We start from the raw sequence: 20,780 nt of genomic DNA on the forward strand, positions 1-20,780 counted from the left end.
GGGGAGAGAGAGAAAGATTGAGACACACAAAACAATGTGGATAAGAGAATACTTGGTACAAAAGTCTATGCAAGGAGAATACTGAGGCATTTTGGTGCATTCTATACAGGTGAAGGGCAGTCTAGAGAGAAGAGCGAGGCAGGTAGAGTTAGGAAGGAACTCACTGTGGATGACTGTGATGACTGTACTAGACAGGGAAGAGCAGATTCTGCAGTCCGCCTGCACTATGAGTTCCCCGAGGGAATGCACAAAAGGCTCAAAGTAATGGAAAAAAGTAGTTTTTCTGGAGGTCAATTTCCTTCAACATTTAGATGAAAGTAAATGTTAAGTGTTTAAATATTTTAAATGCATACACATAAAAATAAACACACATGCACTTTGCCATTATTTAGATATTTTTTTAAAAAAGCATCACCAATTATTTTTCTTTTTAAAATTGGTGTGTGTGTGTGTGTGTGTGTGTGTGTGTGTGTGTGTGTGTGAAAAACAGTTTTGAAAAACTGAGATCTAAGAGAAACTTTAATGACTTTAATTTACTGCTCTGATTCTTTTAGCTTCTTTGAAGCAGGGTCTCACTATGTAGCCCTGGCTAACCTGAACTTGCATGTGTAGACCAGGCTGGCCTCAGACTTGCAATCACCTTCCCACCCCATGTACTGGCGTGAAAGGCATGCTCTATCTGATTTTTCGAATGGTTTGGGGTTAGCTCATGGCCTTTGGGAAAGTTAAAATGACAGAATTGATTTTGTGGTAAAATGCGTCTCTAGGTCTCTCCGAGGGACTTTTGTGAAAAAATGTGGATCAACTACACCTATCTCTGGATCTATGAATGTGATGCCATTTCTGCCTACGTGGCTCTGTGCAACAAATTTGACATCTGCATTCAGTGGCGGACACCTGAGTATTGCCGTAAGTGACCGCGAGCACAGTGATGTCTTCTAGTCATCTAAAGTGTCCTCCTCTTCACAGTCCTTTCTACATTTCACGGTCAGTCACGAAATAACTTAGTAAATAGAAGGTGAGTGGAAAAAAGAAAACAGATGTCACAGTGCAAGGGCGGTCACCGAGCTTCAGAAATAAAAGGGAATTCGGCTCTGTGTCCTTCTCCTGTCTCCCCCTCCCCCGTTCCACCCTCCCCCCTTGTGAATCTCCACTCTTGATTCATTGTGAATGTCTATATCTCCAATTTTTCTAGACGCTGTGAAATTGTTCTTCGTCAAGGCTGAACCAATTTATACCACCTCCCCACAAGCTGAATATTCATTATTTTCCCCTAGGTTTTTCGAGACAGGGTTTCTCTGTGTAGTTTTGGTGCCTGTCCTGGATCTCGCTCTGTAGCCCAGGCTGGCCTCGAACTCACAGAGATCCGCCTGGCTCTGCCTCCCGTGTGCCATCACTGCCTGGCTTGAATATTCGTTTTTTGAACAGCACGACTTTTTTTTAAAATTTTTTTATTTTTTAAATTACACTCATGATATTAATCACATTTGTGATATTCATAGCTTACATTCGCAGTATTCATTCAATTATATATAATATATATAATGTATATATATATATATATTATATATATAATTTTAAATGTCGAATGTCATTTCTTGAAGGGGGTAGGAGGTCTTAATTACAGGCTTACAGCACAATGGGAGGACCCCGGAGGGCAGAAGTTCGCTACTGATGTTTTACAATCTTGCATCTAAGCTGTTAATGCCCATTATTCAGGATACACAGACAAGGAACTTCCCTTAAGCATTCAGGAGTGTGGAACCTGGCAGGGAATTAGCATTGGGAGGATATCAAGGTCAAGGTCTGCAAGCAAGGCAACAGTTACCCAAAACGGGGGCCAGGGCCCTTCAAGTCCCCCTTTTATTAAAAAATGAGCTTCTGACTTGGGTTGCGTGGAATGTCAGCAGGTCACCTTACCCGTCATGGAGACACCTGCCCAGGCCACACAGGTGCTCTGTCTTAGGTTGGCGAGTGCCCCCCAGGCATTACCCGTCTCTGAATACTCATTATCATACCGGCTCAATCGTGTGTGAGCTGGATGGTTAACTGGACAGCACAACTTTTTAAGAACAGCAGAAATCAACAAGATTTTCCTAAAGCATTATTTAGAAGCTGCTCAGCAATGCTTCTTTTGGCAGTAAATGACTAAACCTCAACAGGCAGCTTTTTCTTGTTCTTTTTTTTTTTTTTTAACTTGTTTGAGTTACATATTTAAGGAGTGTTTCCATGATTATCTTGCAGAGAAAAAGAAAAATTGTATCTCCTCTGGCTGCATGGAGATACTGGCTGCATGCAGAAACTTTGTAATAGTTGACTCCAAATTTATTTGAAAGAGACTTGTACTGGATATTAGAAATATATATTTAATATATATTAAATAAACACTTTCAACTACAATACTGAATACTATCTAGATACTTGAAGGATGCATTTGAATTCACAAGGCTCACTTTGTGGTTATGCAGTAAATGAAAAATAAGCTCTAAAGAACTAAAATATGCAAAATTTATCTCTGTAATGCAGGCTGACCTCTTTCTCTTTCTCAACCAGAATTCACATAGATTATCTTGGCTATTAGCAAATTCTGTCCTTTATTGCCTACAGCTCTGAGCTGCCCTGAGGGGAAGGAATATCAGCCCTGTGTGAGACCATGTGAAGCAAGGACATGTCTCAATAAATGGAGCTATGGACACACCTCATGTCTGAATTTGAGAGAAGACTGTGTGTGCAAGAATGGAACCATTCTTCACCGGCCAGATAAAACTCTATGCATCCCTGAGCAAGAATGTGGTAAGGACTAAAGTACAAAATGATTGCTCAGGAATCCAGAAATCACACACATACAGTATCTTTTGTATGTTGGAAATTTATGCTGAGGGAAATTGACCAAAGATGACCGAGGTGTTGGAAAGTAAATGAGTTTGTAGTTTGCTTTTAATATGGATTTAGTTGGAGTTAAAATTAGGATATTTGGTGATAATGGTCTTTAATCTTTACTTATGTATATACTAATAAGGAAAGAACAAGGTAAATTAAAAATTAAAAGTACCTTGTGGGGTCAATTTAAGTTCTAATTATTTTTGTGTTGTGGTTCACCTTTGCCTCTGTGACTCTGAGGCGATGTATCTGTAAGATGGAGAAATTAATGGGACTTAATCTCTAAGGTTAGAATAGGGAAATATAAGATAATTTAAAAAAACATTTTATGCATTCAGTGCCTTAAGAAAATAAGGACACAGGAAATTGTAGATAGCATTATTTTCTAGGGGAAAACACTTAAGTACTCTGTGTTAATGTTCAAATTATTTTTGGCATAATGTCTTCATCGTTGTGGTAGATTTTAAAAAGCACAGAATTCTAAAGGTTGCAACACAGTACTTTGTCAGTCATATGGGTCTTAATCATGGCAAGAAGGAAAGTAATTTTGCTAATAACTAAATGGAAGGACAGGTAGAATAGAAATGTAAGGATACTTTCAGAAATAGGCTTGTGGCTGCCAGTAAGGAAAATGCCTGTTGAAAGTTGTAGAAAAATAGTATTTTCTGTGGACTTCATTATCAACTTTGGTTAAAGAACAATGCAATGTACTAACTGAAGAAAGCAAAGAAGAATCTGAGAGAGTACATATTCATGACCTGCAGTTATATGATGGGAAAGTCATGGTCCAAAATTAAAAACATTGTGGCTTGACTTGATGTAGTGCCCAGATTGTAAATGAAATAACATTGTTGATTTTTTTAAAGTATGTACGGACAGTGAAGATCGACCCCGCAGTGCTGGGGAGATTTGGAATGGGGGTATTGATGAATGTGCCCTCTACAAATGTTTGGAGGATGGGAGGATTATTCCTATCAAGCCTGTCTGTGAAGAAGAGCCCTCCCCCATTTGTGAACGAGAAGCTGAAGTTGTCCTGGGCTTTGTTGATGAGCTGACCTGTTGTTCTAAAGAAGTCTGTGGTATGTGGATGAACTGGAGCCTTTGTAGACATGCATTCTAATCAGTCTGAAAAACACAGCAGGGTAACAGTGAAGTTCTTCTGTAAGTGTCATTTTCTCAAAATGAGTTATATAAATACATGTAAAAAAAACTTGTCAGTAACTATTAATAATATCCAACAACCTATGGCAAAAGGCAGGACTCTGAATCTCTGATTATGATAGTAAGAGATGCAAGAAAATCCCAAAGAATCCTGAGAGCTGGTGTTCGTATACAGCCCAGTTTGGGGCTTGGTGGGTTTCCTTGGAGTGGAAACACCTTTGCTAGAGCCATCTCTCCACTCTGAAATGGCAGCATAAGACTCCAGTTGTGCTCACTGCTCCTGTAACCCTCTGCTGCTTATTTCTAGGCTGTGACAGGACTTTGTGTGACATGACCATTCCGATATGCACGAGTAGTCAGAAGTTGATCGTTGGCTACAGCGCTCTTTCTTGCTGTCCACAGTATGAATGCGGTAAGTCCACCTATTAGGGAAAACAAAGCTCACTGTACATTCGAAATAGCTGAGGAGGCCCTCTTCCTCTGGGTCTCTAAGGATAGAATTTATTGTAAAAGATTGGGAAGTTGCTAATTCCTAAAAATGCCTTTATGTTAAGATTGCCACTCAATTCAAAGAGAGAAAAATGGTATTAACTTATCTGTAGTCCCACTCATACATATTTTCAAATGTATTTGTGATTCTGCAGAATGTGATACATTGAAATGCCCCAATATTTCAACACCAGATTGCAGAGAAGACCAGTTTACACTTCAGGTCCGACAAGGAGAACCTTGCTGTTTCTACCCTTTCTGTGGTAAGTACTGTGAAGACAATTTGCAACAAAAAGAAAAAGGAGCTGGGGAACATCTGTTTGCTGCAAATTTCATGGGCCTCGTGGTGAGAGGTATCCTATTATCTTGTAGGAACTGAACTGAATGCAAATGGTAGAAAGCAGAGTACATTGTAAATAACTCAATAATATTACAGTCAGTACTAACCCCATCAACAAAACTATGTGTACCTGTCCAAACATCATCAAAATAACGGAATCAAGACTTTTCTTTAATGAGGAAAGTACCTATCTTTTAAAAAGAACATTTTGTGTGGGCTTTTCTAGAAGACCCAGCTAGAATAATATATGGTACTTAGACATGCAAGACCATTTTAAAACTTCATGTCTACATACCACCTCCTGTGAACTATAATGATCCCTAAAGAGCACAGGAGATTCAGACAGATCTAAGAAGTACCCAGATCAAAGCATTCCGCTTGATGAACTAGAGAATGAATAATAAGGAAAACTCTTTCCCTAGTTCAAGAGAATTATCACACCAGAAATCAGAAGATACCTCCTGGAATTCCATTGTTTCCTTGACTGCAAGTGGCTAGATTAAGTTCCAACAAGGATTTAGGGGCAAGCACAAAAGCTCGAGAGGAAGAAGAGATGCCACCTCTATCTGCTTTCTGTTCTACTGTGCCTCCATTTCTCATTCAAATTCCGTTGAAAGAGATTTTAATCAGTCAGACTTGGGTTTTCACACAGAGTAGCCAGTCAGGATGGGGCCCCTTTATTAATAGTCTTTGTAAGAAGTGTGTGGATGAGTCATTTGCCAGAGCCATTTAGAAAATTATCACATCTGGAGGCATGTATGAACAAGTTCCTATTGCACTGTTCATCTGTAAATGGGACCAATTAAAAGCAAAACAAAAATAAGATAATTACAGTAAATTAATCATTGTTGTTTTGCTTTCAGTAAGAATAAATTCCTCTGGAAATAAATGGCTTATATTTCTGATAAGATATCCTCTTTTGCATTGTGCTTAGGAAGCATAAAGTCATACATTTAGGCAATGGATTATTTCCTTTCTTCCTAATTAAACATGTAGTACTTTATTTTGATTGGTTTATAATCTGAACTAACCATTAACTTGATTTTAGCTTAGTATGACTCTGGCTTTTTTGTTTCATCTTTAGTTTGTGAGACATGCACTGAACCAGCTCCTCAGTGTACCGATGGGGAATTCCTCACAGTGGATCTGAACACTACACATTTATGTTGTCCAGAGTACTACTGTGGTAAGGCTGTCTTAACTAATTTGAAATATCTTAATGTGCCAATGAAAAGTCCAAAAAGAGTTAGATGTTTAAGAAGTCCAGTGGTGCTGTTAGCTTAGACCCCTTTGTCAGGGGGTCTTCGTGGGATGAGCTGGGCTAGATCAACGAGTATGACTTAATTCATGCTATCCATAAGAGCACATGGCAGGAAAAAGTAGAAGAAGAAGCCACTGGGGACTAGAAATTCTGTGTTGCCTTGGTAATGACAGCAAACTGATGAGAACTGGCAAGTCCATGAGATTCATCTTTTCATCTTTACCCATTTGGTTTTTCTTCCTAGTTTGTGAGCCAAATCTCTGTCCTCCACCGTTACTTGACTGTGCAAAAGATATGAATCTGGTGAAGGAAAATGTATCTGGACAATGTTGCCCAAACTGGCATTGTGGTAACTCATTTCATATCTTAAAACTTTGTCATAATGCATTGATGTACTTTGATTTGGGTAAACATGTTGATTTTTGCCTTTTAGAGTGCAACTGTGAAAATCTTGTCATGCCAACGTGTGAAGTGGTAAGAATGTATATTTCGATAGCCTTATTGTGTTGTTCAAATTGGTATCTTTTCCCTTTATTGGCCTCATTTCTGAATTATTCAAAATTAGTGTAATTGTCATTGTTATGTTATATTGAAGTTGATTAAAACAATGGCATTACATCATGATAGTTAACCTTTTGTATTTTATTTAAGAAGGTGGCCTTGCAATGTGTTGTATACCTTTAATCCCAGTGCTTATGAGGCAGAGGCAGGTGGATCTCTGTGAGTTTGAGGCCATCATGTTTACATTGAGAGTTCCAGGCCAATCAGGGTTCCACAGTAAGATCTGTCAAAAAAAAAGTGATGCATAAAATATAATGCACTGTAATGCATAATTATTTAAGAGACAATTTAATCTACTAATGTTATATTACTGAAGGTCCCAATCCTTAAAATGAAGCAAAATATTGAAAAAAACATTATTTTAATTATTGAAATTATTAAATTATTGAAAGGCATCTCAGATAATTCTTCCAGAAAATGAGCTTCTAGTGCATACTTTACATAGGAGAAAGAGGTACAATTGTAACTGTTTGTCTTTTCTTGCATTACCTATGAGTATATAAAGAGAAAAATGTCAAGAGTTTAATGTTTTAAGACAAAAAGGTGACTGCTAACTACTAACAGAGTGTGACTGGTGGAGCTTCATATGTCTTTTCATCAAATATCTACCTTCATTTTATGCTATTAGGTTTAAAAAAGAAAATATATTCTTACCCCCATTTATTAGAGCAGATATTGTCTTCCACAAAGACATTCTTATGTTTACATGTTTCTCTTTTTCTTATGTGTACTCCCAGCCCGTTCAGACATCTGAAACCCAAGCTTTTGTTGGGAAACAAATGAGGAATAGCATCGACTAATGAATTCCCTCTTTGCATGTCACTATTTTTATTTTCAATATCATTTAACTTTACGTTTGCTCAGGTGATGTTATCTATGGTTTACACAGAATGATGAAGATTTACAATAACTTTCATAGTAGTTACTTTTCTCATAACCAAATGCCTGGGGGAAAAAAAAAAAGCATCTTAAGAAAAGATTGGGCCTCAAGGTCCAGGGGATATTGTCCGTGATGTTGGGAAGGCTTGGCAGCAGGAGAGGGAAGGTCTGTTCACATTGTTGCTGCAGATGGGGAGAAGAGAGAGATGAACGTTGGTGCTCAGCTGGTTTCCTCCCCTTTTCTTACTTATCTGGTCTGTGACACATTCCAAGACAAGTACTTCTCTCATTAAGGGTGTGTCTTCCATCCTTACGTAAACTGCACTGGCAATGCTCTCAAAGGCAAGCCCAGAGCCGTGTCTCCTAAGTCATTTTTCAGGTCATGTTGACAATCAAGTGTAACCACCACAGATTTTGTAAAAAGTTTTCTTCTGATTTGTGTGTGTATTCCAAGCACGTTCTCATAAAAGTAGGATCATGACATCTCTCATGTTTTTACTTCACATCAAATCTTCATGACCCTGATTTTTAGCTCATTTCATAAATAAGGAAGTTGAAGCTTATAAGGGTAAATGATTGAGGCCAGGATTCAAAGGGTGTGTGTGAATGTGAGTGTACTGGATACCTGGCCAGGACTCTGGTAGCCAGTGGAACATTTCAGATTAGATCTGGGGAATTCCAGTCATGATTAACCTCATCTAGAGCATCTCTGCTAGCCTAGAAGATAGTTAATCATCATTTTTCTTAAGTATAAACCAATTCTACAGTAGGAATGACTTCATGTCCAATTTGAAAAAACTTGGTTATAACACATATTGAAAGGATAGGAGATATGAGGACACTGCTTGAGGTGATGTAAAATGGTGTTCACACTTTTCAATAACAGTGTAATAATTCACTAGGTTAAACAGTTACCACTTGGTCCAACAACCCACCCACAAGAAAGAAAATGAATGCCACACAGAAACTTGTTCTTGAATATCATACCAGCCAAAGAGTGAAAACAACTCAAGATGATTGAGTTTTCTACTAACCTTAAAGGACTGTGATGCTTATGCAGAAGCACACTGTCTTATTGGGTGTAATGTTAAGGACTGGTAAATAATGAAGATATATTCAAATAATGAAGATATAGTCTGCTGGTGGAGTTAAGTCCTTAAGAGATAAAGCTACAAATAAATATGTGGGTATGGTCTGAAAAGACATAGACAAAGGAATATAAAATTGAAATTTGAGCTTTTGAGGAAATGCTGTATGTGACTATGTCCTTGATTATTAAAAATGAAAACCTGTGGTAAGTAACCTGTACAGAAATACCAGGTAGATCTCTTATTTCATCTTTAGAATACCATTTGCACTGGTAGAATTGATTAATAGTTTTTAAAAAGTTCCATTAGAAAATATTATTGCCAATCTCCTTGCAATTGTCTTTAAAGTCATAAAACAACAAATGAATTACCACATGAAATTACAAGTTATAAGGCACAAAAAATGTAACATAATATCTTGAGGGAAAATTAACTTTAAGATGGTGGTGTGAATTTATTAGAATAAATTCTTTATATGAAGAATCAAATTCATTTTTTTTTTTCGAGAGAGTTTTTCTGTGTAGTTTGTTGCCTGTCTTGGATCTTGCTCTGTAGACCAGGCTGGCTTCAAACTCACAGAGATCCGCCTGGCTCTGCCTCCTGAGTGCTGGGATGAAAGGTGTGTGCCACCACTGCCCAGCTTCAAATTCATTTCATTGATATGTGTTATGAAGATTAAAGGCATTGTGGAAAAGGAAATACAAGAAAATACTTGAAAATTGAAGCCTGGTTCTATGGTTGCTTAGGGCAGTGGTTCTCAGCCTTTCTGATGCTGTGACTCTTTCATATAGGTTTTGGTGACCCTGGGCCATAAAATTATTTTTGTTGCTACTTTATAACTGTAGTTTTGCTGTTGTTATGAGTCACAATGTAAATATCTGATATTTCTGATGGTCTTAGTTGTGCTCTGTGAAGGGTTGTTGGACTCGTAGAGAGTTGCAACATACAGGTTGAGAACCTATGTCTTAGAGACTGCTAAACCATTTTCAGTAAGGTGAGGTTTGAGTCTCAGTCATGACAAAAGGTGACTAACAGCTGCAGGTTATACAGTACTCTTTTGGTGCTGCTTCAATCCTGACCTCTTTATACACACTGGCCTGTTTATTCCTTTCTGAATGCTAAGTGGCCAGCAGTACCATTATATCCACTTTATAGATGTGGGCAATGAGGCATAGGTTGGTAAAGTAACATGCACTTGTTCAGATAACTAGTAAAGAGGGAGTCAAGTTCCGCACATTGCATTCCTGTTCCTGAGTTGACTATTAGACACTGACCTAGATTCATTGATTTACTCTATGTATTTGCCATAGCTGCCTTGCTGGGATGTAGACCCTGTAGACCTTAGAACTCTGGACTGCCTCCAGAGAGCAGATGAGAACATTTCCAGGGCTGCAAGCTTCTTTTCCTCCAAATTGCCCTCTAGAATCTTAGAATCAAACAAATTTAGTAGGATTTTAGAGTTAGGACAAACCATAAATATCATCATGTCCACCTTCATTTATTTAATAGATAAGGAAATTGAAATATAAAGAGATTGAATAATCAGTGCTGGGGAGATAGTTGAGTGGGTAAATTCACTTCACAAGAGTAAGGACCAGAGTTAGGAAACACAGCACCTATGTACCACACCTGCATTCCCTGCCCACAGAGGCAGAGAGAAGATTCCTGGAGCAAGCTGGCTACCTACGGCACAAACTGGCTATCTACACTAGCTAACTGATGAACTCTGAGCACAAGTGAGACACCTTGCCTTAATGTATAAGACACCAAAGGGAGAAATCTGTTGTCCACCTGTTTCAATATACATGTTCATTCTCATCCACACACACACACAAGACATACACATGCCTACACACATGAACACTTCCTCCATACAAGCACTGAGTAATCCATGATTACATTTTTGTTGTGATTTTTTTTCCTGAATGCTCAGCAAACTTAAGCCTACTCACTAGAAGGTTTGTTAAGTATCTTAGAAGTGTCTAGCTGGGTGAAATTATTTATAATGTGTATTTTGAAAATGATCACAATAAGTCTCATGATACTTTCTTTCTAATAGGGAGAGTTTCCCACAATTGATCAGAACTTTCAGAGTGACTGTGGATGTGTACAGTATCTTTGTGGTAAATGCTTTTTTAATACTTTTAAATAATAAATGCTTATTATTTGCATCTGTTGCTTAGCATTGATGTATTTAAAAATATGTTCTTTGAGAAATACTGTATTTGTAATAAGTCCAATTGCCAGCACTCTAAGAAACAACTCTTATTTTTCCTTCATCATATCTTAAAATGTTCAGAGAAATTTGATAAGATTGAAAAATGAATATTTTATCACAGAACTGGAATTTTTTTCTATGTCACTTTAAAATTTGCTATCAATACTTGATCTTAGCCAAAAGACCAAGAATTGGTCGATTTAGTGGAAAGGGGAGGTGTGGGGGACAGGGAGGAGATGAAGGAGGGGAAATTGTGGTCAGGGTGAAATATATGGAGATGAATAAAAAAACTTATGCTATTTAAAGTCGTGAACATGTTTTTGCTCATTGTTTTATGATCGGCATTACCATTTCAAAGCTTGAAATACTATACTTTCATACTAAGATTTAGTGGGTTCACAGCATGTAGAATATTTCTTCAATGGCTTAAATTGCTTCAAATTTTGTCTGAGCAAACAATGGCAGAACCTCAGACTTAGGGGCAAGGAGAGCTTCTGGGTTACATTCAGCCCTCTCCCAGCCTGATCCAATATGCCACCATACAGATACAGTGGTGCATTATCCCAGCAGCACTAAGAATGGAATCATTTCTGTTAACATAATGATCCTTAAACTCACAAAATGTTACAGAGTCCCACAATGAAGGGCACTACTATTACTGAATTAGGCTTTGCATCCATCTAGATCCACATGAACAGTGGTCATGATCTGTGTCCTGGAGAAGGAGCAGACATACCTTGCTCATACCTGAGACCTCATCCTTCTCAATGTTGCTATAAAATGCATCTTTTGGAGCATGTTAAGACATGTGATTTTTTACAGATTGATTTTTATTATAAGTTCTATTGATTGGTAAATACAAAAGACAACATTGTGTGTGTGTTTTTTATTGACTTTTTCTCTCTCTCTCTTTCTTTCTCCCTTTCTTTTTCTTTTCTTTTTCTTTCTTTCTTTTTTTTTTTTTAGAAAAGGATGATGTGTGTGTGTTTCAAGAAGTATCAGTATTGAGTCCTGGACAATCTCTGACAAAGTATTTGGAAGGGGACTTTTGTTACACAATAGAATGTCTGGAAGAAAAAGATAACAACACAGGCTTTCATACTTTGAATGTTACAATGGTGAATTGTTCAAAAGACTGCGATGTTGTAAGTATTCTTACAAGTTGCTCTGGTGGCCTAATGAGTTTAAAATTAACAGCTCGAGAGTTTGAGCTTGCGAATACCCTATACACTTGAATAGCTCCTCAACACTATTATTTTATGAGATGTCTATATAATGCAGATTTTTACTTTACAATGAATGACCATGAGCTTCAAGAGCTATTATGTGGAGCTTTCTGGCTTGGTTGACCTAAGATTGTTGTACCTGCTTGATGAATATTGCTATAGATGTAGAGGTTAACACCTACTTCATTTGTAAGTTGGTTATACAAAGTAAATTATTCTTTGAAGCTACTCAGATGCAAGTTTAGAAATGCTTACAGATGTCCAGAGAGAACACCTGCAGAACTAACTCATCAACATGCTACTATTGCTGCTAATGGCTAATACTCTGCCTGTTCATTGTATGCAGCACCAGATGTACACTCCATCCCTCAGTGATTATGATTGCTGTGGAACCTGTAAAAACATATCCTGCAAATTTCAGATGGAAAATGGAACATCAGTTATATATGAGGTATGGAGTTTTATTTCCCATTAAAAATATCACCCGGATACTTCTTCACACACTACACATTAATATATTTGTTATATTTTAAACTTTTTGATACTCTTTGATAATTTTATAAAAACTTGTTTAAATTAGGTAATTCTAACTTGGACTCTCACAATTTTCCAGATGTGAGAAATGAGTTCTAGGAAAGTCTGGTATCTAATCAATTATGAGGATAATAAAAATCAGTATTTTTATGGAGCCATTAAATTTTTATTTTTGATATATTGGATATAAAATCAAATTTTCTAAATTTGAATATTATTTTTATTACCCCTGAACTTACAGATTGTAAGTTGATTGGGGTTCATTGAAGATCTGAAGCTATTTATAAACTGAGATAGGACTTCGAACAGTGATTCTCATCCTTTCTAGTGGAGTGACCATGTAATACAGTTCACCACACTCATGCTGTGGTGACCCCCAACCATACAATTATTTTCGTTGCTGCTTCATAACTATAATTTTGCTACTGTTATGAATCACAATGTAAATATCTGATATGCAGGATGTCTGATATATGGCCCCAAATGGGTCTCAACCCACAGGTTGAGAAGCCAGTGACCTAGAGCAAAGAAAGTGATTGAGTTCATTTAAATTTTTACTGATCTACAAGGAATCTTCAAGAATTTGACTGTATTTTTCAATTGTAGCTACAACACAACAAACATCAGTATGCAAATTTTTTCTTCTAAACCTGGCAATAAAGGAGCAGGAGGAAGAAAAACAAATCCCAAGCAAGGATTGAGAGGGTGTGGTTTGTTGTTTTGTCAGTAGTAAGGAAAATCAGAGTGAGACCTTTGGCATTTTGTCACTAGAGAATCACTGGTAGAAACAGATACCACTGTTTTTCCAGTTGCTGTATGTCATACTAACCTCTCAGTTCCATTATGAAACCAAACACATACAAATATGTTCTCTCTCTCTTACTCTCTCTCTCTGATTTTGAGATACAATTAGGGACATTTTTGAATGGAATTTTAATGTCCCAAGAAGCTCTCTGTTGTTGTTTGTTTCTATTCTTTTAGGGGACCTGCCACCCAGCTCCCAAATAAATCACACATGGAGGCTTATTCTTAATTATAAATTCCTGGCCTTAGCTTGGCTTAGTTGCTAGCCAGCTTTATTTAACTTAAATTACTCCATCTACCTTTTGCCTCTGGGATTTTCCCAGTCTCTTACTTCTGTAAATCTTACTCTTACTCCGTGGCTTGTGTGGTAGCTCGGTGGCTGGCCCCTGGAGTCATCCTTCTCCTTGTTCTCTCATTCCTTCTTCCCAGATTTCTCCTTCTGTTTATTCTCTCTGCCTGTCAGCCCTGCCTATCATTTCTTCTACCTTGCTATTGGCCATTCAGTTCTTTATTTGACCATCAGGTGTTTTAGACAGGCAAAGTAACACAGCTTCACAGAGTTAGACAAATGCAACATAAACAAAAGTTAACACACCTTAGAATAATATTCTACAACACTCTGTCTTTTTTTAACTTGATTATATATTTAGTTAATTTAAGGGTCTAAGGAATTAACAGATATTAGCAAGGATAGCAGTAACTTTCTTTTTTTTTCCCCCTTAGGAAGGGAGCACCTGGCACTATAACTGCACCACATATGAATGTGTTAAGACTGATGAGGGAACACTGATTCTAAACTACAGCATGGTCTGCCCTCCTTTTAATGAGACCGAATGCAAACTGGTTTGTACTTTGTTACATCTAAAGAAATTCTGCATTAGCTGTAATTTAGGAAGTACACATTAGTCTACTTTCCAAGGTCCTACAGACACTGTGGCTTATTTGCTATGGAGGATGTTTTCGTTCTTCGCATAAATAAAGTCTCTGGTGTAGCTCTTTAGTTTGCCATTTTAAATTCAAATTTGACTTCCTGAGAATGGATAATTTGCTATGTCTAGGTTTTTATGTGTACATTCAAGGATAATTGAAAAATCCTTTGGTCAGCAAATCCAGGCTCCCTTCTAATGCAGATAAATGCGCTACTTAATTGAGTTTTACCTTTTTTTCCCCCCTTAGACAAACACATAGATTTATCGTGTCATTAATGCATCCTGATTTAGTGACATTTACCTTGCTTCTCCAATACAGGCCACTGGAGAACTTAGTGCTTTTCCAGATTTTATAGTTTTGCTCTCTCCCCCTCCCCCTCCCCCGCACCATTTTCTCAGAGAAAGATCCATTAGGGGAAAAGATTCTTAAAGGGTTATGATTTTTATTTTAAAACAAACTCTTTCCAGTAGTATAGTCTCCTTGATTTTTTTCCTCTGAAGCTACCCTTTAATAGTGATGACTAGGAAGCCATTGCATGTATTGAAGTTATATTTAAGTTCTGGAAATGGGGTTTGTTTGAAAAATAAACTATTTATTAATGAAAAAAGTGCCCTCTTAACATTTTTATGATACTTAGAAATTCAATTCATCTAATTATTATAGCTTATTTTTTGGAGTTGAAAATGAATGACAACTAGTTTGAATAGCTTTCATTATTTTATTATCTTAAAAATATTTGGAGCATTGAAAAAGTATTCCTTAAGCAGCATATTTTAGTGCTTTTTGTATTAAGGTAGAGGGAGTGCAGTTTTTAAGCAAAATATTATTCCTAAGAAATTGTTATCAGAAATTTTTAACTTCTAATTATTTCTCTATAAAGGCTTTGTGATGGCTCATAAAATATTGTGAGAATTGGCTTTCAATTCTAGGTCAAGAGGAAATAGATAAACACTGTATCTTTTACCTTTTTTCTTTTCTAGAATGAAGGAATCGTAAAGCTTTATAATGAAGGCTGTTGCAAGATCTGTAAGTGAGGATATAGTTCATGCAATCGTAGAGTAGCTTTTGTGGCTCATATGGTTGCTGGGTTCTCTCAACAGTCTGTTCCCAAGATGTACGTTGTAAAGTCTGTCCTTTAAACGTTTTTGTGATGTGTGGTGGATATTCCTGTAACCCAGCCTTTATACTGTGTGGTACACGTAAACAGTTTTATCTGGATAAATTCTCATTTCATTTTTGGACATTTCTTTATTGTGGTATTTTCCAAAAATCATAGTCTGTTTTTTTTTCTTTAAAATTAAAATAATTTTATATGTATGGGTGTTTTACCTGCATGTATGTCTGTGAACCACATGCATGCAGTGCTTACAGAGGTAAATAGAGGGCATCAGATGCCCTGGAACTGGAGTTACAGAAGGTTGTGAGCTATCGCGTGGGTGCCAGGTATCAAACCCACATCCTCTGGACAAGTAGTCAGTCATCTCAACAGTTAAGCTACCCCTTCAGCCTCTAGCCTAGGATTCTAATAGGTTTGACTTTCAAGTTCACTATGTCCTACTTTGCTTACAATATGCCCAACTACACAAACTTAGGAAGTTTATGATAGGAATGTTATTGAGACCCCAATGGGGACATTCAGGAGATTATAGTATCTTCAGAGCATTTGAACAAATCTGTAAGTCTGTACTTCTGGGAAATGCCAACAGGGAGTTATGTTTAAATCCTATATTTAGAAAATTTCATGGTAATTAGTTAACTACATGTAAGTCATGTATTTTATATTTGTTTTAATTACCAGTGTATTTTGTGATTTTGAACAATTTAAAGACTGAAAAAGAATAGAGGACTATGCAGCCAACCATTTTTATTTTTTAAAATATGAATTTATATGAATGTAAAAGTAGAAATTTTAATAAAAGTTATTTAAGTAGCAATTTAAAAATTATATAGAGATGCTCTGGGGGAAAAGAACAGAGTATAATTTGGGATGGATTATTAAATAAAAGCTGAAATATTTCTAAGTAAGATTTGTGAGTATCCTGAAGGACTGAATCCCATGAATACATAAAGATAGAATATATAAATATATAAAATAATTTACACAAAAGTCCACTGCAATAAATTCTGGAAATATTCTGGTTTTCAGCTCAAAGAGGTTAAGTAATTTAATCAAATCAAATTTCCTGTGATTATTGATGATGGGCTAAAATTTAGTTCCATTGTGTGTGAACACCCAGTTAAGTCATATATAAGCACCCCCCCTCCACCTCCCCTCCACCCCCGCAAAAAAAAGTGGAAATTTCGGCATTTTACAACTTCGTGTCCATTTTACTCTGTGACTTTCTAGGTCTATTGAAACACAAACTCTCACAGAGCACGTGGCTTAAACAGCCAAAGTGGACTGTTTTATGGATCTGGAGTTCCCAAATGTAGATGTTGGCAAGCTGCTTTCTAAAGAGTTCATTAAGAGCATAATCTCTGTCCCTGCCTTATAGATGGCTATCTCCATATTTGTATTATGTTTCCGTGTGTGTGTGTGTGTGTGTGTGTGTGTGTGTGTGTGTGTGTCTAAATTTCTCTTTTTATAAGGGCCAGTCATATTGCATTATAATCAACATACTTATCTTATCCTCATCTGATTGCCTCTGTAAAGGCCTTTTGACCAAACAAAAATCACATTCTATAGCTCTACTGAACACAGGAAGAGTTGAGAGACACAGTTCAAACAACAAGAACTATACTGACTGGACCTTAAAAAAAGAGTAGAGTGACATACATTTTAATTGCTAGAATCTGATGAAACATCAAATGAAATTTTTTTTTAATGTTCATTGAAAATAAGCAATTTTTCATTCAGGAATTCTCTGAATCACATGTGAGCTAATGTTTGTCGATTACCAACTGTAGCAGGAACACAAGAATTAAATTTAGCTGTAGAACCTAAAGAGATTTGTATTTGTATATTCTTACTTTTCCTTCCTTTGACAGCTTCGTAGTCTAGACTCTCCTTCAGATTATGAGATAGAGGCACAGTCATCTTCAAAGTCAAGGCCATGGTAATCAGCCTCATAACATCACCCCAGGATAATTAATAGACAAGTTAGTGCATTTCTTTGCTGAAGGCCAACAGGGGAATAACTGGGTGGCTAAACTGATGAATGACACACTAGTATTCCTCAGCCTGCTTGGACATGACCATAGCCAGTCCTTGGAGGAAGGTGTAGGAAATCAAGCCTCAGAGAAGGAGATTCCATTAGGCAATAATTGGCATTGGCCCATCATCGTTCATCTCTGCCAACCTCTTTGACTTGCGGAATAGCAAACAGCTTCCATATCCCTCATCCAGTGTGTAAGTAATCCTTTGACACTAGAGAAGGTTTATTACAGCCTTAGATTCTGAATGACCAGGTTATGTTGTGGAGCTTAGGTGCTGTGACAAAACAATTTTACTACTACTAAGGAATCTGTGAGGAATAGATAGGAAATACTTCTAGGAACAAAATATTCAACTAACCAACAATGAGTCATGTTGTCCCATGTATTTATTGAATTAGTTTTTCCTTGACAAGGGCAGTTTGATTTCAGCCACTCTTAGCGACCCATCTCTCCTCAAAACAGAGTAGAGGCAGTTTGATTTCAGCCACTCTTAGCAACCCATCTCTCCTCAAAACAGAGTAGATTAGCTTTCCCTGTTGGAATTTCACATCAGACTTTCATGGATAAGGTCATATGAAAACTGATAATGCAATTCCACCATTCCTTAAACAAATATATTGAACAGAATGAGTCAATGAGTTGCCTAAAGTGACAAAGAAAGTTCTCAGTTTCATATTGATGTATACTATTGTGTCGTGAATGATTATAAGGTGATTTTTATTTGAAATCATAAAAGACCATTTCAGAGCCATAGGATAAAGTATGAACCATTCATGCTTTGCAAAAGGTTGACAAATAAGGTTTTATACTTACCATATTAATGGGTTGTTAGAAAATGTAGTTTTATGTCCTAGTTTTATTTAAAAATTGTTGCATGCTAATGAATTATTTATACACATTGCATTTTTATACAAATCACAAGTTAACTCTAAAAATTCATTATTCCATATATGTAATGTTTTGGCTAGTAATAATAGTGATTATTCTAAGATAATGAGGTAAAAAGTGAAAATAACTATGAATCTAGAAGATACAAGCTGTATGGAAGGAGAAATAGATATACATACAATATCTAAGAGTGGAGTTTGAAAAAAATACTGAATATATGATTTAAATAAATATATCAAATTTCCAATCTAATTATATTCATGTTTTAAATTTAGAAAGCATTTTACATGGGTTTGTAATATTTATTTATTATTTTTATTTTTAATTGTGTGGGGGTATGAGTATGTTCATGTGAGTGTGGTTCATGGAGGGGCCAGAAGTGTCAGGTGCCCTGGAACTGGAGTCAGAGAGAGTTGGGAGCCATCTGATGTGGATGCTGGGAACTGAACTCCAGCCCTCTGGATTAGCAGCGAGGGCTCTTAACCAACACAGCCATCTTCCTATCCCCTTACATGGGCTTTTTGATAAACAAATATATTCTTTATTTTTTTTTCAGGCAAACGAGAAGAAAGAGTATGCCAGAAAGTTATCATTAAATCCATCATAAAGAAACAGGACTGTGTAAGCCAGAGCTCTGTAAGTGGAAAAATAACACTGGTTACATAAAGAACATTTGTGCTTCTGGAAATCTGTGGATCACTGACATGTGACAAACTAATATGCCAAGAAAATGACAACATACAGTATTTAATTTTGAGAGTGTTCCTAACCTCTAATATTAAAATATCCTGTTTCTGATGAATCATAAATTATTCTTAGCATAAGTAATCAACAGTTCTCAATAATGATTGCAATCTAGAGAGATAGATATGCAATCCTCAATATTTGACTACATTTTGTCTTTAGCTGTGTAATTTTACTCAGGGAATATTGTCTGCATTATTTCTTTACTCCTTTTATTATGTCCTACTTAATTCTATGCTGTGCTTCTACCAGAACATGGCACCAGCGACCATAGAATTTTAGGGCTGGGATTAAGTTATTCCATATTTCTATTTTTATGCTCGCACAATTCATTTTTTGAATTACGTAAGCATTGCTGTATTGAGCGTGACTATGTAACAACCCTTTGATGTATATATGTATCATGTTCTAATATAGTATTTCCACAATCTTTTAACATATAGAAGACTGGGGAATGAAATGGTAAAAAAAGTTCTTACTGACTCCTGGGAGGAATCAAATAATCACCAGTGTTGGCTGAACTTGAAGATTTTTTTTCCTCCTCTTTATCTGTCCTTGCAGGTCAGTGTTGCATCCTGTGATGGAAAATGCCCATCAGCGACCATATACAACATCAACGTTGAAAGTCACCTGAGGTTCTGCAAGTGCTGTCGTGAAAACGGAGTGCGAAACGTAACTGTGCCTCTGCACTGCTCAGGAAATGGCACAGAGGTTATGTACACACTCCAGGAACCTATAGACTGCACATGCCAGTGGAATTAAGCTCTTGCCTTTGAAGAACTCTATACAATAGTGTCATGTCAGGCAACATCGGCTCACCACTATTATTTTGGCACATAACAGACTTATACGATATAAGAATAATGGTGGCCTTAACACTATTGGAATTTGACAACCTAACAGCTGGTACAAACATAGTTTCAATGGAAAAAATTCAATTTGTAGTTTTATTTTAGAGAATAAAATTATTCCAAGTTGTTAAGTTGTAATGCTGTTATATTTATAATTGCATTGCGGGGTGAATTTAAATATTCCTATAAAGTAGAAGACTTTTGATGCAGAATTCCTTCTATTTCAGTCCCTTGTTCTCTTTTTTTTGTTTTGATTTTCAGTCTGCCATGGCTGTCTAAACTGAGGTAGATTTTAATTTCTACTGCATACTCTGGCCAATGTGATCGGTTATAATTGGCTGATAGATAACCATAGAGAGTTGTGTGCTTAGACACAGCACATAGAACCACAGGTTGTTAGCTTAGTGAACATTTCAACAAATATTAGGAATGTTACTGCAAACCTCTCTCATTTTTCAGGTGTGACATTACCATAACACTTTTGTGACTTCTAAAAATATATGTAGCAACAATGTGGTGAAGTTATGTAAAAAAAACTAGACTATTTTCTAAATCTTTTTGATTCTGGTTTCATGCTTTTTTATTGTAAATGACACAGAAAGGTGAAAAAAAAAGTCACAGAAGCTTCCATTATTAAATAGTGGATAGGATTAAAAAGCTTAAGTCTGATATCCATTTAGAATGCCACACATGCAATAATAATTATTCAATAAATAAGGAACAGGAAAATAGCATCAGTCACTACATAGAGGAAGACCTGGAGCTATATT

The 20,780-nt window shown here is 36.6% G+C and overlaps 1 protein-coding gene across 3 annotated transcripts in view; it reads left to right on the forward strand.

Annotated features, from left to right (window-relative positions):
* The window catches only part of Otogl (otogelin like), a 146,168-nt gene extending 125,622 nt beyond the window's left edge, over positions 1 to 20,546 (forward strand). For all 3 annotated transcript variants that reach the window (XM_028873093.2, XM_028873094.2, XM_037196783.1), the window contains exons 44-58: positions 768 to 909; positions 2,608 to 2,793; positions 3,747 to 3,959; positions 4,349 to 4,453; positions 4,686 to 4,793; positions 5,955 to 6,056; positions 6,376 to 6,480; positions 6,565 to 6,605; positions 10,719 to 10,782; positions 11,844 to 12,022; positions 12,450 to 12,554; positions 14,165 to 14,284; positions 15,352 to 15,397; positions 18,972 to 19,051; positions 19,721 to 20,546. In XM_028873093.2, coding sequence (XP_028728926.2) covers positions 768 to 909; positions 2,608 to 2,793; positions 3,747 to 3,959; positions 4,349 to 4,453; positions 4,686 to 4,793; positions 5,955 to 6,056; positions 6,376 to 6,480; positions 6,565 to 6,605; positions 10,719 to 10,782; positions 11,844 to 12,022; positions 12,450 to 12,554; positions 14,165 to 14,284; positions 15,352 to 15,397; positions 18,972 to 19,051; positions 19,721 to 19,921 — 1,797 coding nt within the window. In that variant the 3' untranslated portion in view covers positions 19,922 to 20,546. The remainder of the gene's footprint in view (positions 1 to 767; positions 910 to 2,607; positions 2,794 to 3,746; positions 3,960 to 4,348; positions 4,454 to 4,685; positions 4,794 to 5,954; positions 6,057 to 6,375; positions 6,481 to 6,564; positions 6,606 to 10,718; positions 10,783 to 11,843; positions 12,023 to 12,449; positions 12,555 to 14,164; positions 14,285 to 15,351; positions 15,398 to 18,971; positions 19,052 to 19,720) is intronic.
* The last annotated feature ends 234 nt before the right edge of the window (positions 20,547 to 20,780 follow it).

This window comes from Peromyscus leucopus, chromosome 18, assembly GCF_004664715.2.
Source record: "Peromyscus leucopus breed LL Stock chromosome 18, UCI_PerLeu_2.1, whole genome shotgun sequence".
Taxonomy (NCBI): Eukaryota; Metazoa; Chordata; class Mammalia; order Rodentia; family Cricetidae; genus Peromyscus; species Peromyscus leucopus.